At 48.8% G+C, this 24,595-nt stretch overlaps 1 protein-coding gene across 1 annotated transcript; it reads right to left on the bottom strand.

The window, feature by feature from the left end:
- Nucleotides 1-4,333: 4,333 nt before the first annotated feature.
- Nucleotides 4,334-9,153, bottom strand: LOC101527801 (proteoglycan 3). The gene is made up of 6 exons (XM_004585515.4): nucleotides 9,082-9,153; nucleotides 8,164-8,296; nucleotides 7,477-7,781; nucleotides 6,731-6,862; nucleotides 5,224-5,326; nucleotides 4,334-4,518 (listed from the first exon to the last, which is right to left on the bottom strand). The coding sequence occupies exons 2-6, from the start codon at nucleotides 8,222-8,224 to the stop codon at nucleotides 4,460-4,462; spliced, it is 660 nt and encodes a 219-aa protein (XP_004585572.3). The 5' UTR covers nucleotides 8,225-8,296; nucleotides 9,082-9,153; the 3' UTR covers nucleotides 4,334-4,459.
- Between the last annotated feature and the right edge of the window lie 15,442 nt (nucleotides 9,154-24,595).

Raw genomic sequence — 24,595 nt, 5'->3', positions numbered from 1 at the left:
GTGGCACCCGAACCTGTGCCCATGCCTAGCCCTACTCAACGTAAAAAGTAACAGGTATCAATTGCTCACCACTGGCAAGCAATTGGGTTAAAAGTATGATAGAAGAAGAAACTGAAGCTTACTCAGATTTTACAAAGCTAAAGTGGGAGAAGCAGGGTTTGAATCACCCAGAACTTTAGTGCTCTGGAGTTTGGGATCTTGGCTTCTATGCTTATCCATGTCAGGAAAATCCCAAAAAGTTGTTGGCATCCTTCCTCCTAGATGTGTTAGTTTTCAGCCAGATTTTGCTGTAGTAATGAGTAAAACCTCAAAACACCCATGCCACCAAGTAGACAACATAGCCCCTTCTATGTGATGACTGAGACCCACAGCTTGCAGATCCTCAAGGCTGTGAAAATAGGGCTAGGGGGAGGGGCAGAAGGGAATGATTTCAAGTGCAGGCTTGGAGCAGTTTGCTTCCAACCACGTTCAGTTGGATGGATTCAGCATCCAGCCACAGTGCCCAACTTGATTGCCAGGAATCCCAGGTACATACAGCTTTGTGTGTTTCCAGGAAGACAAGGAGCAGAGAACAACTTCATTAACTCTCTGAGATAACTTCTCCCCTCCCACCCTGCTGCCACCACACCCACAATCCCACAGGTCCTTCCCTTCTGTGTTCCTTCTCACAAAACCTTGTTCTCAGCTAGTTGCCAACCAACCTCCCAGGGGTATTAATAGATAACATTCCAGAGAATTTCTTCTCTCAAGAGTTTTGCTTTTAAATCAAGGGTTATTCAAGATCTGGAAGGCCTGAAAGAGCCAAAGCAATGCATATATACAAGTTGAAATTAAGGCCCGATAGTAGCGTGAGAAATTTGAGATACAGCTGATTACTACTCCAACCTGCCTCCCTTAGTCTTGTCTGGGAGGGTTAATAGCCACCATCCTTTTACCTCCCTATATCCATCCTTGGATTTTCACTGATGCTAGCTACTGGCTGGGGCCAGAGAGCAGTAGATTGATCAAAAGGAGCTGTGGCCTTAGTGGCAATGCCCATTCCCGAATGACCCATATGGTTTCCCCTACAGCCTGTCCTTCCCATCCACTGCAGCCAGAGTCCACTGTTCTTGTAAAAACACAGCACCAGGAACTGGCATGTTGCAGTGCATGCTCCCAGGGACCTGTATGTGGGTTCTGCTCTCCGGCTGCTCCCCTATTGTGATCTGTGGAGTGGGGCATCTGACCCACCGTGAGTGGGAACTGCCTGTCCTGATCTGCATCTGAGACATGCAATCAGATACCTCCTCTGAAGACAGGCTCATCACTTAGACGCAATCTTTGAGGTCAGCCCTAGTGACATCTGTGGCAAGGCCCGAGCCCACTCTGCTGCCAGAGGCTTAACCAAGGGTTCCATCCTGCTGCCTATCCATAACCATTTTCCCCAGGGCTCTCCATTCTTGTCCTGTGCCCTCAGCTCCAGCATCCTTGGAAACAGCACATCTGGGAAAAGTCTGCTCTTTGTTCCTGAAACCACTTGGAACCAGATGCCTGTCCAGATAGAAACACACCACACACACACATACAGAGAAACACTCTGTGTGAACAAACATCCTGGCACATGCACACCCACACACAAACTGGTCGAAGATATGGAGTCTACACATACACAGAGATCCAAGCATGCAAGGTTACAAAACTGCACAAGCTTACACATGGACAGTCACACAGACACACCCAGAAGCGTACGGAGAGCTACCAATGTAGGCACACATAACACCCAGCTGTGCACACCATGTTACACAGAACCACATGTTCTCACACACAGATGTGCACATGCACACCAAAGCTGACCTGTGAATAGAGCAATGTGCATGCACACACATATGCTTGTGTACACACAAATACTTGCACCCTCTCCCTGGACCTCATGGAGAAATATGCCCCACCCACAGGAAGTCTATTACTATCCTGTCTCAGCTTTAGGCACCCTGCTTCACCCACCAGATCCTTCCTGGAGCCAAGTATCCCACACAGGACAGTGTCAGGAACTCCAACGGTTGTGTAGTCTCAGAAAGTAGGATCATTGGCACCTTCCTCTCCCCCCTGGCACCTAGGTGGCCTCTAGGGCTCTGGAAACTCATGCTAGGGGCTGGCAGAGTGGAGCAGACCTAGGAACTCCCACACATGTTTGGGTCTGAGGCAGGCTGGGGAGGAAGGGAGAGGTGTTAGGGCCCCAGGCTGGCATGCTGACATGGTATACTGGAGGACTGGGCTTGGGGTGCTTGTGAACACACTTGAATCCTGGCTGGGTGGAAGGACAGGGTCCCAGGCCAGGACCTGGAGCAACGCGGCTCTGGGGTTCCAGGTGGGTGGGCAGGGTTTGAGGCCAGCACCCACCCAGCCAGGAGCCTAGGCTGGTGAACCCATGTGCTCACAGGCACAGAAGCTGTGGATTGATCTGTTAATGGGAAGTGCAGGATGTGTGGGAGAGGGGACCACTGAGGAAGTATGTTACAGATGAGCGATGACTTCTAAGGACTTCTGCTGGCTTGCAGGTAAGCAAGGAGGCTGCAGCCGAATGGTCTGGAGGTGGGAAACTAGAGGACCTTTCTGGGTCAATCTGATGCACATGTCCATGTGAGAGATCCGAGCTGGGCTAGTTAGCATCTACTACTGCCGAGCACCACCCACCAGCACACACTAAAATTAGGGATGGGGATCTACCTTGCAGGGCTAGGTCACAGTACCTGCCAGTGAGTGTCAGAGCAGGGGACAGGTAACATTAGGCTGGGCCATGACACTAACCAGGTTTTGGGGCAGATTCTTTAGGGGATATGTGGGCTCACCCGTGTAGAACTGTAATATCCGCTAGTTTGTTCAAGAGTTGGGGATGAGGGTGAGCTACACATGACCATGGAATATATTGATGCTCATGGGTACTAGGATTGGGAACAGATTAGGCTGGCCCAGGCTGCAGCACCCATAGGTGCACCCAAGAATAGGGTGTGGGATGGGCTGGGCCACAACATCCACCAACACACGAAAGTCTGAGACAGAGGGGGCAGGGAGAGAGTATGTCGGGTAAAGGCCTAGCACCCACTGGCACATGTGAGATCTGGGTCTGGGAGTGGGCCTGGTGGGGGGAACTTGAGGAACTCTCTTGGTGGGCCATAGCTCTTGCTGGGGAGCACATGAGTCAGGGCTAGGTGTTGGTCAAGCCAGGAAGAACTGTTTCACATATCAGCAGAATCTTTGGTCTGACTGCAGAGTGCATGTGTTGGAACTGGGCATCCTCAGTGTCTGAAGTGCATGCCCAGATGCAAATGGGCAGTATGACAGTTCTTTGGGGCCTGCAAAGGACATCTAGTACCATAGCGGAGGATGGAGGGCAGAACAAATTGAAAATTCTCCCAGCCAAGTGTTCACAGCAACTGTCTTGGTGAATGGAGACTGTAAGGTGGACTGTGTCAACCAATGGAGCTTGGAAGGATTTCCTCATCCTTGGAGCAATGAAATCAACAGCAGTTCAGAACTATCTCAACCACTTAAGCAGAGCCCTCGGAGCATGCTCCACATTGGAGACCCAGGGATGACATCAGGCCATCCCCTACCCCTGGATGCTGATGCTGTTAGGATGCTGGGTGTGGCTTTTCCCCTTCTCTCTCCTGTTCCCCCAGATACAGGAAGAAGAAAAAGAAATTTGGAAACAATGGGCTCATCCAGTTTCCCCTATTGCTCAACCCTTGTCACTCTAATCAGTGGTCCACATGGGTTTGCATCTTTCTCAACTATATAAACATCATCAAAAATAAATATAATTAATAAATAGAAAGTGGGGACCACACTGACACCTGCCTTTGGCCTCCAGGTCTTCCTGGTGGAGAGGCAGCTCCCTCTGAAAGCTGGGGCCTCTCCATGGAAGAAAGGAGATGGAGGGAGGAGGCTGATATCCCTCCTGGGAGTGGACTGGAGGACAATTCAGAAGAGGCCTCACTCTGATTATGGGAGCCAGTAACAGAGGTTCCGCACTACTTTCTCCCCTACTTGTTCCAGTGTCCCCCAAGGCGGAATTGCAACATGTCACGCTAACTCGTCAGTCCCTTTGCTGCCACTTTGGAAAATGACTTCACCATACACCCTACACTGAACCCAGACAAAGCCAAGGGGCTATTCTTGGGTAAAGTTGGGGCTGGCTGCCAGGGCGGCTCCACCTCCGGGCAGCGCTGCTGCAGAACTGCAAGCATCACCCTTGGTTGGGAGTGCCCAGCAGCCACTGTGAATGTGTCCAGGCTATCCCACCAATTAAAGGCCCTACAAGTGGATCACGAAGAAACAAAAGGCAGGAAGTGCTATGGGCAGTCAACATTTATTACCAAGAGAGGCTGGGAGACGCAGTCCTGGGTCAAGGGTGAAACAGGGCTGCCGGAAGTGTGAAAGGAGAAGGCTTGAGGTGGTTCCATATCCTGAGGCCACCGGCCTAGGACAAGCAGACAAAGGGCATCTTCCTGGAGCATGAAGCCTGTTGCCAGCGACCGTCTAGCAGTACAGAGAGTGCAGTGATGTGAGCTGCAGGCCTGGGTCCAGCCTGAGTCTCCCCCGTCACTCTTTCCCACTCAGACACCTCACATGTTCCCTTGGACAGCCACTGTCAAGTGCGAGCCTCATACTGACCCATGCTGCGTGCTAAGTACACGTATTGACTGTTTGCAATGCCCACTGTGACTGCAAGACTTGGGAGCCATCATCACCCCCATATCACAGGTGAGAGAACTGAGGCTTTGCACAGATCAACACATACCTGCCCTTTTCCTGATGACAGAGCTAGGATGTGAGGGGCAGAGGTCTTACTCTGCCGAGTGGCCTTAGCTATTGCACTAAACTGCTCCCAGCTGACAGCCCTGTACTGCTACCACTAGTATTTGAGAATGGGATCTTGTCTTTCAGCCACCCCACAGTGCCACTGCCTGCCTTCTTCCTCAGTCACACCTTGCATCCACATCTGTTGTTCTCATTAGTCACATCAGGTGCTCGGGTTTCTCTCCCTGGCATCACAGGCAGCAAAGGATCCTCTACCCAGTGCCCTCTGCACTTAAGGGCAGCCCCGCCCCCTCCTTATCCCAAGTGCTCCTCCAGGTAGTTTGGCTTCCCCACTCGGAGGATGTATGAGTTTTGGGGGAACGAGCTAGAGCAGCAGCAAGGGACAGTGGGGAAGGGTTCTTCTTGTTCTGGGGCCCATCTCACCTATGGTGCGCATGGCCACACATCGGCCTGACCCTTTCGCACTGGCCCAGTTGGAATAATTCCAGGAGCTCCCATCTATCCAGCGAAATTTCTTCCACAGGATCTGGAGCAATGATGGGGCAGAGGTCAGGGAAGACAGCCAGAGCCAGGGACCCCCAGAAAACATCCACTGCTGGTTCTTCCCAATGCCAGGACCCTGGAGACCCATCCCTGAAGATTTGCAGACAACAACAACAATGGGGGAGCAGCCTTCTCTCCTGGTTATCAAGCCAGCAGGCTCCTCCAACTTTACTACCCATACATGCCCCCCCCGTTAGGAGCTTCCTAAAATGAAGATTTCAAGCCAGGAAGTCTGGGAGGGGGCCCAAGATCTTATATTTCTGATAAGCTGTCAAGTGACGCTTGACAGTGCAGGTCCATGGGCCACACCTTGAGCACCAAATGTAATGGCACTTGGGCGTAGATGGTTGGTACAGTACTTAAGACATCACCTGGGATGCCAAGATTTCATATCAAATGCCTGGGTTCAGCTCCTGGATCCAGTGCCAGCTTCCTGCTAATATGCAACCTAGGGGACAGGTGGTAATGGTTCATGTTGTTTAGTCCCTGCCACTCATGGCAGGCCCAGGCCTTTGGGGAGTGAACCAGTAGATGAAAGATTTCTGTTTGATTTTCAAGTAAAAATAGACAAAAATTATATACATGAATACATGTGCACTATTCTCAATACCAGAGCTACCTTGAGAGAAAGTCCTCATTTAAAAATAAGAAACTAAGGCCCTAGGTAAGTCCTCCAGCTGGTAAGTGAGCCAAGCCTGGGATCTGTATTCTGACTCCAGTCATGAAGTGTTTCAAACCATTTTATTTCTGGGGAAAAGTGAGTTGGGAAGTCGGAAGGAGCCCTGGTTTTAGCGGCTGCCGGCTTTCTGAATGTGCATACTCCCATCATGACTGATCTCAAGCTAAAAACATGTAGTCACTAACGCAGAGCCGGCAAGTGTGGCATTGGGTCTCCTAGGCCAGTACAAACCACTTACAACATATCACTGCAAACTCAAAGAAATTCTTTGTTGCTGGATCGAAGCATGGCCTTAGCACACTTAAACCAATCAAAGAACCCTTTGGGGCTGTAGCTGTGGCACAGTGGGGTAAGTTGCCACCTATGACATGGAAATCCAGGTGGGCACCAGTTCAAGCCCCAGCTGCTCCACTTCCAATCCAGTTCCTTATAGATGCACTTGAGAAAGCAGTGGTCAATGGCCTAAATGTTTGGGCCCCTGTATGCATCTGGGAGACTGGATGGAATTCACACTCCTGGCTTCAGCCTTGACCAGTCCCTGCTACTGAGGCCATTTAGTGGAATGAATCAGCAAATAGAAGGACCTCTCTCTCTCTCAATTCTCTCTCTCTCTCTCTCTCTCTCTCTCTCTCTCTCTCTTATTTCAACCTACTAAATAAATCCTACTAAATAAATCTCCATGTATTTGGGAACTGGTTTCCAACTTACCCAGCACTTGGTGTAACCTCCAGTCCAAACTTGGGCCTGGTTGCTCTTACTGGCCATGCGGTAAATAAAACGATTGATGTTGTAGTTGTGGATTGAGACCAGGTTGCCGCGATAGCAATTCTTGCAGACTGCCTGTAAGCAGAGGAGATGGAGTAGAGAATTCACTCTCCTCTCCCTTGAGTTTCCAAGTCTCCAAGGGAGGACTCCCAGGCCCCTTTGCAGGTAGGTAAGGAGGGTAGTACTTGCCTCCCTCTGATTGCCTCCAGTCCTTTGTCCCCTAATCAGTTACCAGAACTTTTTCAGAAAATAATAATATTCTGAATAATTACAACCACCATTTACTATAACTATTCCAAATACTTTCTGTGTATTATCACATGGAACCCTCACCACAGCTTTAAAATTCTAGCACTGTATACTTGGTCATCTGTATCCCTCAACTTCATATTCATGAGTGCAATCAACTGTGAATCCAGATTATTCGAAAAATATGCATGTGTCATTTTTCATGTCACTGTTCCCTGAACAACAGACTACAACTGTGTACACAGCATTTATATTGTATCAGGTATTATAAGTAACTTAGAATTCACATAAAGAAGGCCTGCAGAAGTTTCTGACATGAGACCATTAGACAATCCTGACACTAGGCTTTGAGAACTGCTGGTGTAAAAGAGTAGAACATGAAGGTTGTAACCACTCTCCACTCTTCTCCAGGTCCCCCAGAGCAACTCCCTGCCACTCACCTCAGCTTGTTTAAAAGTCTTGTTGACTTTCACCAACACGTAGCGGCAAGTCTTACATCCAACATTTCCCTGCACAAGAACTGTGTCCTCTTCCTTGGGACATTGCAATTTGTCATCTAAGATGACCAGATCTGATGATTCCATGGGCTCTTGGTCTTCAAAGGCATCTTGGTCCTCCTCTTCCATTGACTGAATCTCCTCCTTGGTCAGGAACAACTCTCCTTTCTGCTCCCCTGAGCCCTCTCCCAGGTCCTGGCCCTGGTCTTCCTTCAACTGCAGGCTTTTCAAGAGGCAGGCATCATTCTCTGGGAAGAAGTTAACAGGTCATTGTATTTGGACGCTCCTGATTCCGGGACCTTGGACAACTCCAACAATCCCTGCTCAGACTTCGCTGGTGGAGTCTATCTGGAGCAATACCCAACAAGAAACCATCACAAACACTTTTGACTTCTGGCTGATACCACATGAGTGTATTGTGGGGAAAGAGCATGAGGAGCCTAGAATAGTCTCCAGCCACCATTTTAACAGATGAAATAAGGCCTTTCCTTAGCAGGTTCCCCCATAGGAAATTTTGCCAAGAGGAACTGGAACAATTCAAGGGGAGAGGCTATACCCTGGTCCCATTAAAAGATAAACAAAAGGTCATAGGAAAGAGAAAGATAGATTGCAAGGGAAAGGAGGACTTACCCAGATGAAGAGCAGAAACTGTCACCAGCAGGAGAAGGGGTGTGAGCAGCGGGGCTTGCATCTCTGCTTGGTCTTGTGCAAGTGACGCAGATCCTCCTTCCTTCTCAGGGCTTCCCTAGTGAGCCCAACACAGCTTTTGGCACATGGTATAAATGAGACATTTGTTTAAATGATTGAAAGATCAAGAAAACTGTTTGTTCCTTCTACCCTGAGCTGGGGTGACTAGGAAAAGAATAGGGTGTGTGGGTAATCCTGAACACAAGTCCCTTTTTCCTGAGATGTCATTTTTAAAAGACTTATTTATTTAAAAGAAAGAGTGACAGAGAGAGGAGAAAGAAGTTGGAGATCTTCCATCTGCTGGTTCACTCCCCTAAATGGCTGTAATGGCTAAAGCTGAGACAGGCTGAAGCCAGGAGTCAGGAGCTTCTCCCAGGTCTCCCACATGGGTTCAAGGGCCTAAGGACTTAGGCCATCTTCCTCTGCTTTTCCAGGCGCGTTAGCAGGGAGCTGGATGGGAAGTGGAGCACCCACATGAGATGCTGATGGCATAAGTGGTAGCTTTGCCTGTATACCATACTGCTGGTCTCTCTTAAGACTTCTATCCCTGGGCTTGGCAGTGTGGCCTAGTGGCTAAGGTCCTCACCTTGATCCCATATGGCTGCTGGTTCTAATCCCGGCAGCTCCACTTCCTCTCTATCTCTCCTCCTCTCAGCACATCTGACTTTGTAATAAAAATAAAATAAATCTTTAAAAAAAAAAAAAAAAAAAAAGACTTCTATCCCTGTTCCCTGGGACTACATTCAGCCATACTCTTGCCCCTACAGAAGGTCATGGCTGACCTCACTCATGCTGGAAAAGAAGAAGGGGAAGGACACTGCCCACATAAGGTCCTGCTTACCCTCAGGCCCTTGGACTCACCTCTCCAGGCAGCTAGGACGGCATTCACCTGCTGAGAGTCTGAGGCCTCTGCTCTCAACACCCCAGGAGAAGCCCTTATACTGGGCATTTAGGGAAGTGGAGAAAGGACAGGATGGTTGCCTCAGGCTTGGGTGGGCAGTAGTGGAGCTGATAAAGTTTGCTCAGTCCTCCCATCCCTGGGCCCTGTTCTATGTTAGAACTACAGGGTCATGCTTTCCAGCACCTGTATCACACATGTTAGCCCATACACTCTGGATTACATCCAAGGGCCCAGATAGCATGTTCCTTTGTCCAGGTGTAACTATTATCTGTACTGTTAAAGTTGTCTTTCAGCATTCAACAATCTCCCATAACCTTGGAGAACCTCTCACTGCCCAGTACCCTAGGAAGAGAACATTTGGGGATCGTTGGTATGCCATTTTATCCAACCTCAAGTGATATCTACATGACTGGCAAAGAGCCAGTGACTGGGACACTCTTTGCATCATTATCCACCCCACCCTCACCTTTCATCTTTGGCCAGTCCTCTGTGGCCACTAGCGTCATGCCCTGGATCAGGCAAATGACTCGCTTATTCAAGTGCAAATCTCAAAAGGATGAAGAAAAAAAAACCCAAGGTCCAAAGGAAATTAATACTTTAGTAGTATGGTTTGAAGGTAAAAATTAATGACCATCATGATAGCTCATGTGTGTTGTTTATTGGCTCAGTTCACCAAGTCCATCAATGCAGGACAGCAAATAATTGGCACCCATGAACAGGGACTTGAAAAAAGATAGGAAGTGTGACAGAGAACCCCCTACCGAAAGAGGGCCTAATGTTTACTGACAAAGGTTTGAACCTGACATTTTTCACATCCAAACTCTAAAGACATGCCATGCTAGCTTGGGAGAAATTATAATTATCTTTTTATTATTTAGACTTCAACAAAGAGAAGCCTCCAAGCTCCAAGCAATACTTCAGGCACCTCATGACTTCTACCTTCTGCCAGGACCTCCAGATCAACCCCCTGGAGACAGCCCAGCAGCTGTTGCCCCTCTGTCCAGCCCTTTTCAGCATGAAGCAGACAGAGCAGTCATCGGCCCCTATCCTGACAGCAGCTAGGGTACATTCTTCTGGGGGGATGTGAGGAGTCAGAGGGGATAATAGGCAGTTGGGGTCTCTGATCCCTGGTGGAGCTATCTTTGTATAATATAAAAAATTACTTCTCCCATTTCCTGCTGTTCCAAGAGCATGTTCTCCCTAGCAACATTCTTCAAGCCTCATTTATAAAATAGAGAAGGGGGATTTGTAGGAGGACAATTGATTGGATACCATTTGCATGAAAAAAACAACTGGAAGTCGTTTGAATGGGAGCAATGGATTGGATATACAAAACAAAAGAGATCCTTTCAGACAAGGGTTTTGTAGACAGGTTTATTAATAAACTTTGCTTATTGGCCATCAAAAAATTAATGCAAAATATCCATAATGAACAAAATTTCAGAATTCCAACTGAGTCCAACCCAAATTTATTGCCATCCAAAGAAAGGGCAACAAGTGCTGAGCTTGATTTTGCCAGATCTCCACCAGGACTGGTGGGAAGGGAGTGACTAAACTTCAAGATTTCCTATTGGGCAGGGCATCTTTGCAGCCCATATTCCAGCCCGACCCTCCAAAGCAGAGGTACAAGGGGCCAGAGAGCTGACTTCCTTACCCTCCTCTGCTTGCCCAAGAGACCCACAAATGGGGAAGTAACTGAGAGATCACTTCTGGGCTTGATTGCCAAGTAATGCCCGTTATTAATCAGCTCTTATCTGCTTGGCCCAACGGACCAAACCCTCAACTTATCTCTCTGACTATGGGAGGATTGGCTCATCCCACCATCCACAGCCCTGGTACTGGATTTTTCCAGGTCTCACTTGAGACTTCCCTAGTGATGGAAGCAGTGGGGACAGACTTCTGGCTCATTGTTCTCTCAGGTGCCCAGAACCCTAGATTCACTATTGCACTTGCGGATTGGGATGAGCAATGAATTTGGATACACTAGTGGGCCAGCACCACTATCAGCTCCACACACTCCGCTGAAATTTACAGAAGAGGAAATGGCTTTTCAGCAAGTTTGCATGAGCTGGCCACATGCTAAGCCAGAGCCTACCAGCCCGAATTGTGGACTTGCAGCCTTGGCTTCCTACCTTCCCTAGCCCCATCTTATAAAACTATCTCCTTGCCTGCTCATCCCCTCCCTCATGTTGACCCGGCCTTGTTTTTGTCTTCATTTTTGCTTGTTTTTATTTATTTTTTGAACACAAATCCTAGACTCAAACATTCCAGTGACTTCAGTGGCCTTGCCAATGATTGTGATGATTAAATTGTGTATCAGATTTAAAACTGGAAGTAACACTTGGAAAAGACCCCTGAGGGCCTGGCCCTCTGTGCTTCGTTAAAGTTCTCACATCCATCATCTTACCTCCTAAAAAAATCATTCTACAAATCTTATTGCCATCTCTAATCTACACACTTCAAAAAAGTTCAGACAGATGAGATGATTCCTTTGAGTTCACACACCCAGGAACAGGTGTGTGACTCCAGAGTCTTTGCTTTTATTGCTATACTCAGATGCAAAGCTCCCGGCAATCTAGGCAGTGGTGCCAACATTTTCTACGAAATGCCAAGCTTCTGGCTTACTGCTTGTGTTTGCATTCACAGGGTCTCAGATTCTGCCTCTGTGTCTCAGGATCCAGAGGCAAGCCCCAGCTGCCTTGCCACTTGAGAAGCAGGTCGTGTGGTGCACATTAAAGTCACGGAGTGCAGAGGCTGCCACTCTGGGTCTTCATTTTCTCATCTCTAAATGGAAGATAATAGCAGAACCCATGAAGTTAGGGGCTGCCCTGGCCAGAAAACCAGCACTACAAGGACTACCACTCAGCCTTTCCAAGAGATTACACAGTGAGTGCTGTGCTGCCGGAGTTCCTGCTCTGTGCTGTACACCTGCAACGAACTCCTGGAGAGTCCACTATGCAGATGTGGTCTCGGGCCAGCACGTGGTATAGCAGTTAACATTGTTGCCTGCAACATCAGCATCCCATTTGGGTGCCAGTTCCTGCACTGGATGCTCCACTTCTAATCCAGCTTCCTGTTAATATGCCTGGCAAAAGTAGTAGAAGAGCGGTAGGCCCAGTGGCACAACAAGCTAATCCCCCAATGGGACAGGAGGCAGCTTGCTGTGTTCACAAAGCCTTTTCTGCTGTCTTCTACCAAGGACAGACTTCCTTACTAGTCAATGGGGTGCATCCCAGCTTGACTCTTCATCCTCCTCTTGTGTGGCCTGGATTGGTCTCCTCTTAGCAAATGGAGGGCAAGGGTGTATCTCCTGTTGAATCTCATGTGGGTTCACAATGTCCTGAGACACAGTAAGTTCATGGGGGCGGAGGTGAGGGGAGTTTGATGCCAGAGACAATTGGATTGGAATCTTTTGAAAAATTATATTTGTTTATTTGAAAGACAGAGCTACAGAGAAACACACCCACATACACACACACACACGCATATACACACAAGCACACGCACATCTTCTATCCAATGATTCACGCTCTAAATGGCTACAATAGCCAGGGCTGGGCCAGGCCAGAGCCAGGAGCCTGAAACTCCTCCAAATAACCCACCTGGGTTACAGGGGTCCAAGCATCCGGGCCATTTTCTGCTTTCCCAGGCACATTAGTAGGGAGCCTACATGGAAATGAAGTAGCCTGGACTGAAATTGATGATCATATGGGATGCCAGTGTCACAGACAGTGGCTTAAAGCACTGTGCTACAACCCCAGCCTCAGGAGGTTTTAAATGTATATTTTACTTATAATGTTGCTTACATAGCTGAGAAGGATGTATGCCTATGTGGGCCACTGATTCGGGTGGGGAAGGTGGAGGCAAGGAGGAAGGAAGGTGGGACAAATATTTCCAATTTTTCCTCTTTTTCTACTGTATCTGCAGGGGTAGGGTGTGGAGAGAGGAAGGGACTGCTCATTGCTGCCAACTATGTCAGGACCCAGGGATGGGGAGGTCGTCTGCTACAAGCTAGAGGCCCTGATGTGTGGAAGAATGCTCTGAGGATAGTAACTGAGCGGTTTTGATAGTTCTGATATACTGCTGATTTCATCGCTCCAGGGTTGAGAAAAATCTTTCCAAGGTGTGTTGGTTGACAAAGTCCACCTTGGTGCATCCACACACCACCATACATTTGCTGCCAATGTGTGGTCAAGAGCAATAACCAACCCCTTCTGCTTTCCGTGCTCTAATGAGGCAGTTGTCATCCATCCCCTGATGGCCTAGATGAGCTGGCTGTCGGGTCCCCGCGTGCATCCGGGCATGCTGTCCACTGCACAGGCATCGGTAACTGAGGAGGCCCAGGCCCAATACATGCACTCCCAAACATGCACTTCCCAACTGGACATCCATCCATAGCCAAGCAGACGTGTTGTCATATGTATTCTAGAGAATGTTCCACAGCTGTCAAAAACAGAGCTGGTCCTATATCTGAAAACAGGAGTAGAGGACAATAAGGAATGAAAAATACAGGTGAAAAGTATTTCACTGGAGAACAGCCTGACTATTAACTGGGAGTTTTCTCTAAGGGACCAGTGTTAGAGCCAGAATGGTGTAGAAGAAGATCCACAAAAACTTGCTAGCCTTCCAGAGCAGGAAAAAAGCAGGCACAGAAATTGTGGATTTTTTAACACACAACTTTTAGTTGTTTCAATGGTTATGATAAAAGTGTGATAAATGCATAATTCTGGAGAAGGCCTTGCTGAAGATTTGCTTTTAATCTTGAAAGATTTATTTTATTTTTATGTGAAAGGCAGAGTTACAGAGAGAAGCAAAGACCGAGAGAGATCTTCCATCTGCTAATTCACTCCATAAATGAATGCAACAGCCAGAGCTGGGCTGATCTGAAGCCAGGAGCCCCCTCTGAGTCTCCTATACAGATGCAGGGGCCCAAGGACCTGGGCCATCCTCCACTGCTTTCCCAAACCATACACAGGGAGCTGAATTGGAAGTGGAGCAATCAAGACTTGAACTGGTCCCAAATGAGATGCCTGTGCCAAAATGGAAGCTCAGCCTACTACTCCACTTTGCTGACGCCCTTGGTGGAGATCTTTTCCATATGTAGCCCCTACACTGGGAGGATATGACTGGCTACAGGCTTAGTGCGATTGGCGAGCCAAGGGACAATGACCCCCAGGTCCACTTCCCATCACAGCCATTTGGGAAACTCTAATACCTCAGACATCCAATTCCACACCAAACCTGCAGTCAGACAGGGCCTCCCCTTGTAGGAGCTATATATTTTAACAATGCTCAGTAAGGGGGCCAGCAGTGTGGCATACACAGTAGGTTGGCCTTTGGTGCCAACAACCCATGTGGGTGCCAATTCAAGTCTCAGTTGCTCCATTTCCAACTCCTTGCTCATGGCTTGCTCTCCATTTGCCAAGAGGAGACCAATCTGGGCCACCTAAGAGGAGAAGAGTGAAGACTCAAGCTGGGCTGCACTCCACTGAGTGAGAAGGAAATCTGTCCTCGGTAGAAGACAGCAGAAAAGGCATTGTGAAGACAGGGAGCTGCCTCCTGTCCCACTGGGAGAGCTGCCACATAGAAGGGAAGGAAACAGACATCAGATGGAAGGAGAAGCTGAATGTCTAGAGATGACCTTGGGCTATGCACAGGTCAGGGCTATTCCTGTGGCTGCAGTGCCTTTGAAACCAGAAGGTGGACCCAGACACCAAGCCAGCCCTAAGCCAGCCTGGGTTCTGGGCACAAGATCTGGATCTCAGAGAAGTAGTGGTGTTATCCCCAGACCCATCCTGCAGCCTGGCTGTGGTGCTAAGTCGGGTTCTCTAGCCCTTCCTGCGATTTTATGAGCTACCTCATTTCCTGTTAATGAACTCGTTCTGTTCTGATCAGCCAGGAAAGGTTTCTGGTGCCTGCTCTTAAGAGCCCTGACTGATGCTGATGTTAGCACAGAAACTGGCATTTAATTACTGCTCAGTGAGTGAATACAACTCGTATTAGTGGGTCTAGAAGTGATAAGAGTCTCTGGGGGCTGATGTACATCCATTGAAGTCTCAAGAGACTAAAGATGACATGTGGTTCGAATAAAATAGTTTAAGTCCACCTAAACACGCAAGAGGCCTACTTGCCTGACCAGCATGATCCATCTGTGCACCACAAGCAGCAGCATGCCCACAAGACCCAGATTTTGAAGGGAAGGAAGGACTTGGGGATCTGGGGGTCCTATGCTTTTGAGCAAGGAGGGCCTGGGGCTAATCACCTTAGCTCAGCCCCAGAGCTTTGCCTCCCTCCCTTGGACATGACCTGTCAACATCATAGTATTCTAGAGCTCAAGAATCCCCAACCCTTTAGACTCCAGATTTACTCCAGAACTTAAATGTTGTGAATGGTCATTCCCATGGGGGACACTGAAACAGACCAATCCTGCCATTAATCTCTCCTAATCTCATCCTCAGGATACTTTTCCAAATCTAGGCTTATGAAAGAGCTGACTGTAGCCCCTAGTCCAGGCTTCTAAGGGTAGACCTGGCACCCTTCTGTACAAATGGCATCCCATGGGCACTCCAGGCCCAGAACAGAGATCACCTTGGCCATGATGGCCAATGCCAAGAAAGTCTGCTCTATATCTTTCCCATGTCTGATCCTCAGCTCATGATGGCTTGAAGGTAGAAAGCTCTGCAGCTCAAGACACTCACTTCACACGATTCAGCCTTCCACATGGATCCCTCCCCTGTAACCTGCACCAGGAAATCATGAATCTTGCAATCATGGAAGCCGTGTGATGTGATGTTCCTCCAGGGGGATCCAAACTTCCATTTTTTTCCTGACATCTTCTGAGGCAAAAGAATCTCTGACTTTTACTGAATGCTTCACTCCCCAAAGAGCCCAGGATGATGCTATAGTCCATTTTCCTCAATAGAGTCCTGTCGGACTCTGGCGATGGAGTTCTAAGATGCCCTCCAAGAAATAGAATCCCACTGTATACAACGTGCATAATCCCTAGAGCTATAAACAGAATGGATTTATTCCCATGGCTTTGTTAGGAAAGACCATGTGGGGTAATCGGACATGCCCTTTAAAAGGAGCTGGAGTTTTCCTCAAACCAGAGATTCTGCACCTGAAGCAGAACCAATCCAAAAGAGGTTCTTCGCTGCTGGCTTTGAGAATGGAAGAGATCACAAGGCAAGGATGCTGGGGCACCTCGGGAAACTGAGTCTGTCCTGCTTCTGGGAGTCAACAAGGAAACAAGGAGACATCAGTGCAACAATCGTAAAGAGAAGCTGTCTTGCCAAAACCACACAATCTTGGAAAAGGATCCTGATGTTTAGGAGACCATATGACTCAACATAAAACCCTTAATTTTAGCCCTGTGAGACCCTGCTCAGAAAACCCAACCATGTGGTACACACACTTGTGTTCAAGAAATGTGAACTTCTAACTGTAGATTGCTTGAAGTCACTATGTGGGATGTATTACATAGGTGAAGACTAATACAGTCTTTCTGACCTGTCTTCCTCCCGGGATTGAATTTACAGTTGGTGTAGTTGGTAGGGAGATGGGCCCCGAGAAGTTTCCCAAAGGAGTGGTCTTGAGGACCTGCTGGGAAAGAACCCAAGGTTAGTGAAACAGCCAAGTTGGAGAGAACAGAGGTTCCACTCAGCCCAGGATGCAGCAAGCCGAACAGCCCCTTGTCGCTCCAGTTCTGCTCAGGAGGACTGCCCCCTCCCCACCTGCAGAGATGTGCTGAGCTCCAGGGACTTGACCCCCACCCCCCCAGCTTGTCAACTGTCTGATAACTGGGGTTGGCCAACACCCCCTTGAGGCAGATAAGGGGTGGTGAAAGGGCTCACTGCATGCCCAGGCTGAGCAGCTCAGGAGCTAGGGACCAGGACCATTGCTCTGTGAAATCAGTTTTGACAACAGCTCCTCTGACACTTCTCTATTTGGATGTCCCAACGATTGACAAGAGGCCAAGATGACAGACGTGCTGGAACTGAAAGGGGCCTTAAGATATGACCCAGGGCAGTCTTCATGTCTCCCATGTGGAACCACACCCTGGACTGGACCTACATATCTTGATTCCAGGTTCATGTTCTTCCCACACGCTTAGACTTACCTCCTTCCCCTGTGGGTCTTCTCTCCCAGAGCCTGTGAACAGCCAGCAAGTTTAGAAGGAATACAACTTAGTAGCCAATGTGTCTCCCACCCTAGCCTCCAACACAGCCCCAGGCCACTGACTTATCTGCTGCCACCTTGATGGCCCACACCAGAATGTTTGGTAATACATCAAGCCCGTTGTCCCCAGGCTCCCCATTCATAGTCCTCCCATAAATTAAGAGGCAATCCAAACGCATGCCACTCTCTGTAAGGTCTTTCATGGTTGGGTGCTTGTCTACTGATCCATCCCGAGACCAGTGACCCCCTCCAACTCCACTGGCCAAGCTAAAGCCTTTACACTGGCTTCTCCTCATCTGTCAGGTCTCAGCTCAAATGTCACCTCCTCCGAGAAGCCTTCCTGGGACAAGCCACTCACCCCCATTCTTATCTGGTTACCTGGATCCGTAACATCCTGCTCGTTTCCATCAGAGCAGTGATAAAAACAGCATGACTTTGTTCATCTCTTGGTTTTTTCTTTACTGCCTGGTCCCACAGCAGGAAGCAAACCTATGACCACAGGGACCATCCTTGGCCTGGAACTCCGGCCGATCATAGCCGGAGATTTTCATTTATGTGTGGAATTAATTAATCAATTGAACTAGTCAGCTTCTACTTTACTTCCCCTGGAAAAAGTCCAGCTGAGTTTAAGAATTGAGCTTATATTGGGCCCGGCACAATAGCATAGTGGTTAAAGTCCTTACCTTGCACAAGCCAGGAGCCCATATGGTCACCGGTTCTAATCCTGGTGGCCCTGCTGCACTTCCCATCCAGCTTCCTGCTTGTGGCCTGGGAAAGCAGTTGAGAACGGCCCAAAGCCTTGGGACCCTGCACTCGTGTGGGAGACCCAGAAGAGCTCCTGGCTCCTGGCTTCGGATTGGCTCAGCTCCGGCTAGTGCGGTCACTTGGGGAGTGAACCATTGGACAAAAGACCTTCCTCTGTGTCTCTCCTCTTCTGTATACCCACCTTTCCAATAAAACCAAATAAATCTTTTTTGTTACTTTTTAAAGAATTGAGTTTATTTGTGGCATTCCTAAGCTCACTCACCAAAGAAGCAATTCTGGGCTCCTTCCTTCCTTCCTTCCTTCCTTCCTTTCTCTCTTTCTTTCAGATTTTTAATTTTTTTTTAATTTGAAAGCCAGACTTACAAACAGAAGGAGAGTCAGAAAGATCTTCCATCCACCAGTTCACTCCACAAGCGGCCACAACATCCAGAGTTGAGCTGATCTGAAGCCAAGATCCTCTCCAGGTCTCCTGCTCAACTACAGGGTCCCAAGGCTTTGGGCCGTCCTTGACTGCTTTCCCAAGCCATAAGCAGGAAGTGAAGCAGCCGGAACACAAACTGGGATCCATATGGGGTGCTGGTCCTGCAAGGTGAAGGTTAGCCAGTTGAGCTATTGTGACAATCCCGATTCTGGGCCTCTAAATCATTCATCCATTCGGTTGTTCAAAAAATACTTAAGGGTAATCCGGTATCAGGAAGGTTTAATTTAATTGATGTTTAAGACAAACAGAATGAATCTGTCAGTAAAACAGGTCACTGTGTTGAGCAGACTATTAGAAGTGGAGAGCACCATCTGGGAGACACAAGCTTCCAGGTCTATGAGAGTCATTAACAGGTGAGGGCTATCAGGAAGGACTTTCTGGAGGAGAAAGCATTCTGTCTAGGCTCTGATAGACAAGAAGAGCAGGCAGAGAAGAAGTGTGGGCACTCTGACTAGCCAAGCCCTGGCCTGGGACTGCTGGAATTCAAGCCAGGATACAGACAATTCAACCCTGGAGGTTCAATCAAAGAGTGAGGTGATTTCTGCTTTGCCCCAAAGCCAAGCTCCTGCAGCAAGCTGGCCTGGCTGTTCACCCCCTCATACTCCTCAGTCCCCCACCTCACCCCCATTGCTCCACTGAAACTGCTCTTGCCAAAAGCCCCACTGACCACCCAGTTGCCAAACCCAACAGACACTCTTCAGTTCCTCCCCTACTTGCTCTCTGCTGGAGGATATACCCCCACACTTCCTACATCAGCCATCTTTGCAGCCACCCGTCCCTGGTTTCTACCGATGGGATCCTCACTTTCTTCTGCCAAGTTCAATAGCGGGAGTCACCTGGTTCTGGGTGTCCTTGTCTCTGAACCCTGCACACACTCCTTGAGCCATCCCATCCACCCTCATGCCTTAAGCTGCCAGACATACACCGGTCACTCCCAAGCCTGCTGCTGAGCTGTGTGGTTAAAGCAGCTTCTTCGCTGAGAATCCCGGGAAAATTGTGAATTTAACTCATCTCAGACTGAACTGAACACACATGTGCACACCCCTGTGTGAACGACTCCCTCTTCTTGGGGTCACTTCTCAGGAGAAAACATCGCTCTCCACTCAGACCCCGACAAGGATTCTGGGGTAATCCCTCGACCCTCATGCTCCATTCCCCACACATCCCTAACTCATCGTGCTTTTTCTACACCATCCCATCTTCCTAGGCTTCCCCGTTCCCTCTGTCACTGTCCCAGCTGACCGCCAGCTACCTGTCACTCACAGCATTCAACAACTCCCAAGAACTTCCGTTGTCTCCATGCTGCCCAAATGAGCTTCCTAAAAACCCAGTGGTAATCACACATGTGTGCTTTTAATTGATCTTTTTTGCTCCTGGGCAAATGATCTCTCTGCCCTTTTGTTAGGGTGAACTGTCCTGTACCTCACTGGGAGTTTAAGATGTGTCTCTGTCTCTGCTGGCGTTACCTTCTCCCCCGGGTTGCAACCATCAAAATGTCTCCAAACAATCCCATGTATTCTGTTAAGTGCAAAATCACACCCTACTGGGAGGCGCTGCTTTACAACCTTGGCTCCTTAAATGCTAAATATGCACCGCGTGTTCCCATCACTCTGCACCCCGCTACTTTCTAGCATGCCATGATCTCATCAGGGCTCCATAATTTTGTAGCTGCCACTCTCTCCACTGTGCTCCTACTTCTCTCTAGGTCTCAGCCTCCTGGGAAGGATGCCTTTAGCCTTTCAGAGACGGGAAATGAATGTGCTCTTGTCTGTTCCAGTCCCTGACCCACCTTATTGCACCTGTTCTCTTACTGTTCCTCAGGAGGGCCTGAACCCTACTCGACTCACCTGCGTGGAGCCTTGTGCCTATACAGCTCTAGATACCTGAGCGTACTTCATGTTTGTTGAGTGAGTGAATAAGTGACGAAAAGCAGCTCATGCTTGATTGTCACACAGATTGAGTTAGGCAGATGCTCCTTACAGTGAAATCTTAGGCAGGAATTTGAATAACAGTAACAACAGCACAACTACTACCTAGGAAGTACTTTCCTTTTTTTTTTTTCTTTTTAAAGATTTATTTTATTTTTATTGGAAAGTCAGATATACATAGAAGCAGAGGAGAGACAGAGAGGAAGATCTTCCATCTGATGATTCACTCCCCAAGTGACCGCACTAGCCGGAGCTGAGTCGATCCGAAGCCAGGAGCCAGGAGCCAGGAACCTCCTCCAGGTCTCCCATGTGGGTGCAGGGTCCCAAGGTTTTGGGCCATCCTCGACTGCTTTCCCAAGCCACAAAGCAGGAAGCTGGATGGGAAGCGGATCAGAGCCTTCAGAAAACTAATTGGTGCCCATATGGGATTCCAGAGCATGCAAGGCAAGGACTTTAGCCACTAGGCTACTGTGCTGGGTCCAGAAAGTACTTTCTTTGTGCTAGGTATATTAAGTGTTCATTATCATTCATTGTCATCCCCAAATACAGACAAAAAAAACGTGAGGTTTGGAATAGTTAAACTATTCGCCAGGTGTGGAAACACAGAAATTTAGAGGATGGGACTCCTTGCTAGCGTAAGACCATAGTCAGCTGTAGTCCTGTTGAAAGCTCTAGGAATTCGGGGCAAAGGTGTTGAAGCAGTTGATACAGGAATGCATGGGCCAGAAGCTCCCGAATCCTTAAGCTTAGAAAGATCAAAGAGAAGTGTTTCTTCCCCTGTGCTGGTGTGAGAGGAGTTAGACTGGGTGGTAGGCAGTTAGGGTTTTCTGGGTCCCCAAGTCATTTTTCTTCCCAAATATAAAGGGGTATTTTCCCCACCATGTCTTGGATTCACCAGAACACGTCTCTCCCAAGACAAATGCATATCTTATCAGGAGTGCTCCCCCAGGAGACAAGGGTGACATTAACATATCTATTCCCCACCTGAAGCCTCCACCCAATTCTGTCTCCAGCCATTGCCAAGGGGGAGGGCTTCAGACTGGCCTCTTTATCATTAGAAAGGGACCAAGGAAGTTGGCCAGTGACACCTTTCTGGCCTTTTGTCCCAAGGCCAGGTACCATGGAAACCAGGAATTTCCTTTGTTTATGAAGAAACATCTTTGAGGGGAACCTTTAAAAGATGCTTTCCCCACCATTAATATGGGTTTTTTTCTCTCTCTTAGCTTTTCCTCCTGCCACTATGGCAGGAGGTAAGGGTTTTTCTCTCTTGCCTTTCCCCCTGCTACTATGGCAGAGGATCTCGAGGCCCCCTCCCATCACTAGGATGGGAGTCTACTTTCTCAACTATTTCTAATAAATCTTACTTTAAAACTAAACTGTGTCCGCATGAAAATTCTTCTTTCCTGCGAGACAAGAATTTGAGGTTGCTGCAGTACTCGGGGTTCAAAAACCCTACAACAGTTTTGGCCCCTTGTGACTCGGATCCTACCAGCGAAATTTCTCCAGCCAGCCTGCAAACATCCATCTCGTCGGACGGTGAGCAAAGCGGACTTTCTATCCTGTTTTTCGGAGACACTAGTTCTCCACAATTAGTAACTCTTGGAAAAAGAAACACCGGGTCCCTGTCGGCCAGTTAAATGCGTCTAGCGCGGCCGCAGGTCTTAAGACTCAGGGGCGAGGCTTGCTGAGTTTGGCTAAATTGATCCCCTGGAACTGGGACACTTTTCTGATCTTTTCTCGCTGCCCGCTTCCCATGGATCTGCGCCACAGGAAGGACAGGGAAAGCCTGGACAAGTAGGGGTCCTGGCCAGGGCACTCCCTGGTGTTCCCCGAAAGCTCATCGGCTGACCCTGGTCCCCACAAATGCCCGGTGGACTAGGCGCTGGGAAACGGCTCCTCTCGCTTCCGTGGATCAGCGCCGCAGGGAGGGTAGGCCCGGACGACTAGGGGGTCTGGCCAGGGCACTCCCTGGCGTCCCCTGAAAGCCCGTTGACTGACCTCAGTCCCCAAAAAGCCCAGTGGGCACGGCGCTGTGAAACACCACCCTGGCGGATTGGCCCTTGGTGATGTGGGAGAAGGCTTGGACGAATAGGAGATCTGGCCAGGGCACTCCCTGGCGTTCCCCTAAAGTCCGTCTGCCTGACCCTAGACCTCTAGCGAGCAGAGGACCGTGAAGCGCTTCCTGATGGGAAAGGCATCTGGGCGCTCAGTCTGAGGAAGCTGGGATTCTACCTTTCTCTTCTCTCTCCTCAGCTCCAGGAATGTCGGTTTTGTCCAAACTCAGTTTCCTTTTCGCGGACTAAGCCCGTCGCGCGAGACTGGGGAGAAGTCTCAGGGTGCCTCAGAAATTCTGGTCAGGGCCACTCCCTGATGTTTTTCGAAAGGCCTCTGGACTGTACCCCGGACTCCGACAGCCCGTCAGGGTGTCGGGCTGAAATCTGCACTCTTTCCTTCCTTCCGCGGGGACACAGTTGTCAGTAAAAATGGGCGCAACCCACGGCAAGGCCACGAGCCCTGCGCTGCGTGCCTCAATCCCCAAACTGCCCCAGGCACTGACAAGTCCGCTGCTTCCTTTTCTGTTAGGATCTCCTCAAAAGCTTTTCCTCACTAAGTCCCCTTATTTCTTATGTATTCAGGCTTTGGGTTTGCTTTACTGGTCAGTATGTGCTAAAGGTCAATTGGACTGTGATAGGGAAAAGGGAAAAGCCATGCAGGGTTTCTTTCTAGGCCCCTCTATCAGTAAGATGAGCAATGGAGATAGACTTGAGGGAAGAATGCGTCACACCTTTAATCCATTCGCGAGGCAGGCAGCAGAGACAGTTCCTCCAGGATCTTTCTTAACAAGTGTAGTCGCTAATGTGAGCAGAAAGTTAGAGTCAACACATTCTTCTCTAGCCTTAGTTAAGGACACAGACTTATAGAATCAGGCCGAAGTTTGAGGTCAGGCTTGTCAACTTGAGGTTAGAACAAATTTCAAAGGGAGAGCATATTTATCCGGCAGAAGTCCCAGATGCAGCGTGGCGCAGGGGTTGGCACATGCTGTTTCTGACTTATATGTTCTCCAGGACATCAGAATGCACCAGGCAGAGGCCTAGGTCTAGCATGGCGCAGGAAACAGGAGCGGATTGTTCACTCCTGGCACATGCTGTTCTAACTGAGACACATCCCATAAGGCGTGGGAGGCCAAGCGACGTGGGTCAAGTGTACTGACCTCACTCCCCCCTCCCTCCCTACTTCTGTGGTCTCCAGAGTACACCTGGACGCCATGGGCTAGCAATAGGAGTCTTAAGAGACGTCTTAAACTCAGGAGAGATAGAAACTGAGGGACGCTTCTGGTTTTTATCCTCATTTCAGTACTCCCAGCACATGCTATTCTGACGAGTATGTCTAGGTGCAAAACCAGGATTTACTTGTACTGGCAGGAGTCCCAGAGCTAGCATGTCACAGGAATGGGGGGCTGAACGGAGATACCCCTTGGGGTGCCTCCGCAAATACAGGGATGCCACAGCCTGGCTGCCAGCTTTGAGCTTTAGAGTAGAGTTAGTCTGAATGGGCCTTTTTGCATAACTATGCTGCTGTGCTGGCTCCATCACCACGTGGAGCACACAACTGGTTTTTACCTTGGCTCCTCCCAGTTCTGCCTTTTAGTCAAGTCTCCTGACTGCACCCTTTATTGTAAGATATCTAACAGGAGGTAGAAGTTCATTTTGTATCTCCTTAGTCACTGATATCAGAAAGGAATGGATATTTTGCTAGTTAACAAAGGGCCAGACCCCAGACTCCTGCACCCCAGGAGAGAACTTAGAATTCATTCACTCATTCCAGCCTGAGACTCCTTCCCTTTGCAATTCCTTTTGCCCCAGACTAGGAGTTTTTCATTCCATGTGCCTTTTGTTTCATGGTGTATCTCACTGTTAACGCTGTGTTCATGTACTAAATCAAGGTTTTTTTCTGTGTTATTGCAACTAATTTCAGTGATGAGCTCTCAGTGATTTAAAATGTTTTCCGCTACTTTTGTTGCTTTTTCTTCTTAAAGTTTTAACTATCTACTAGTTTATAGTGCCATCCTAGCTCTGATCAGATCTGGCCTACAATGTTGACACCTAGAGCAGTGCTTGTTGC

The sequence above is a fragment of the Ochotona princeps genome, chromosome 4 (assembly GCF_030435755.1).
Source record: "Ochotona princeps isolate mOchPri1 chromosome 4, mOchPri1.hap1, whole genome shotgun sequence".
Classification (NCBI taxonomy): domain Eukaryota; kingdom Metazoa; phylum Chordata; class Mammalia; order Lagomorpha; family Ochotonidae; genus Ochotona; species Ochotona princeps.
Note: the sequence above shows the minus strand (reverse complement) of the source record. Positions and strands in the feature narration are given on the sequence as shown.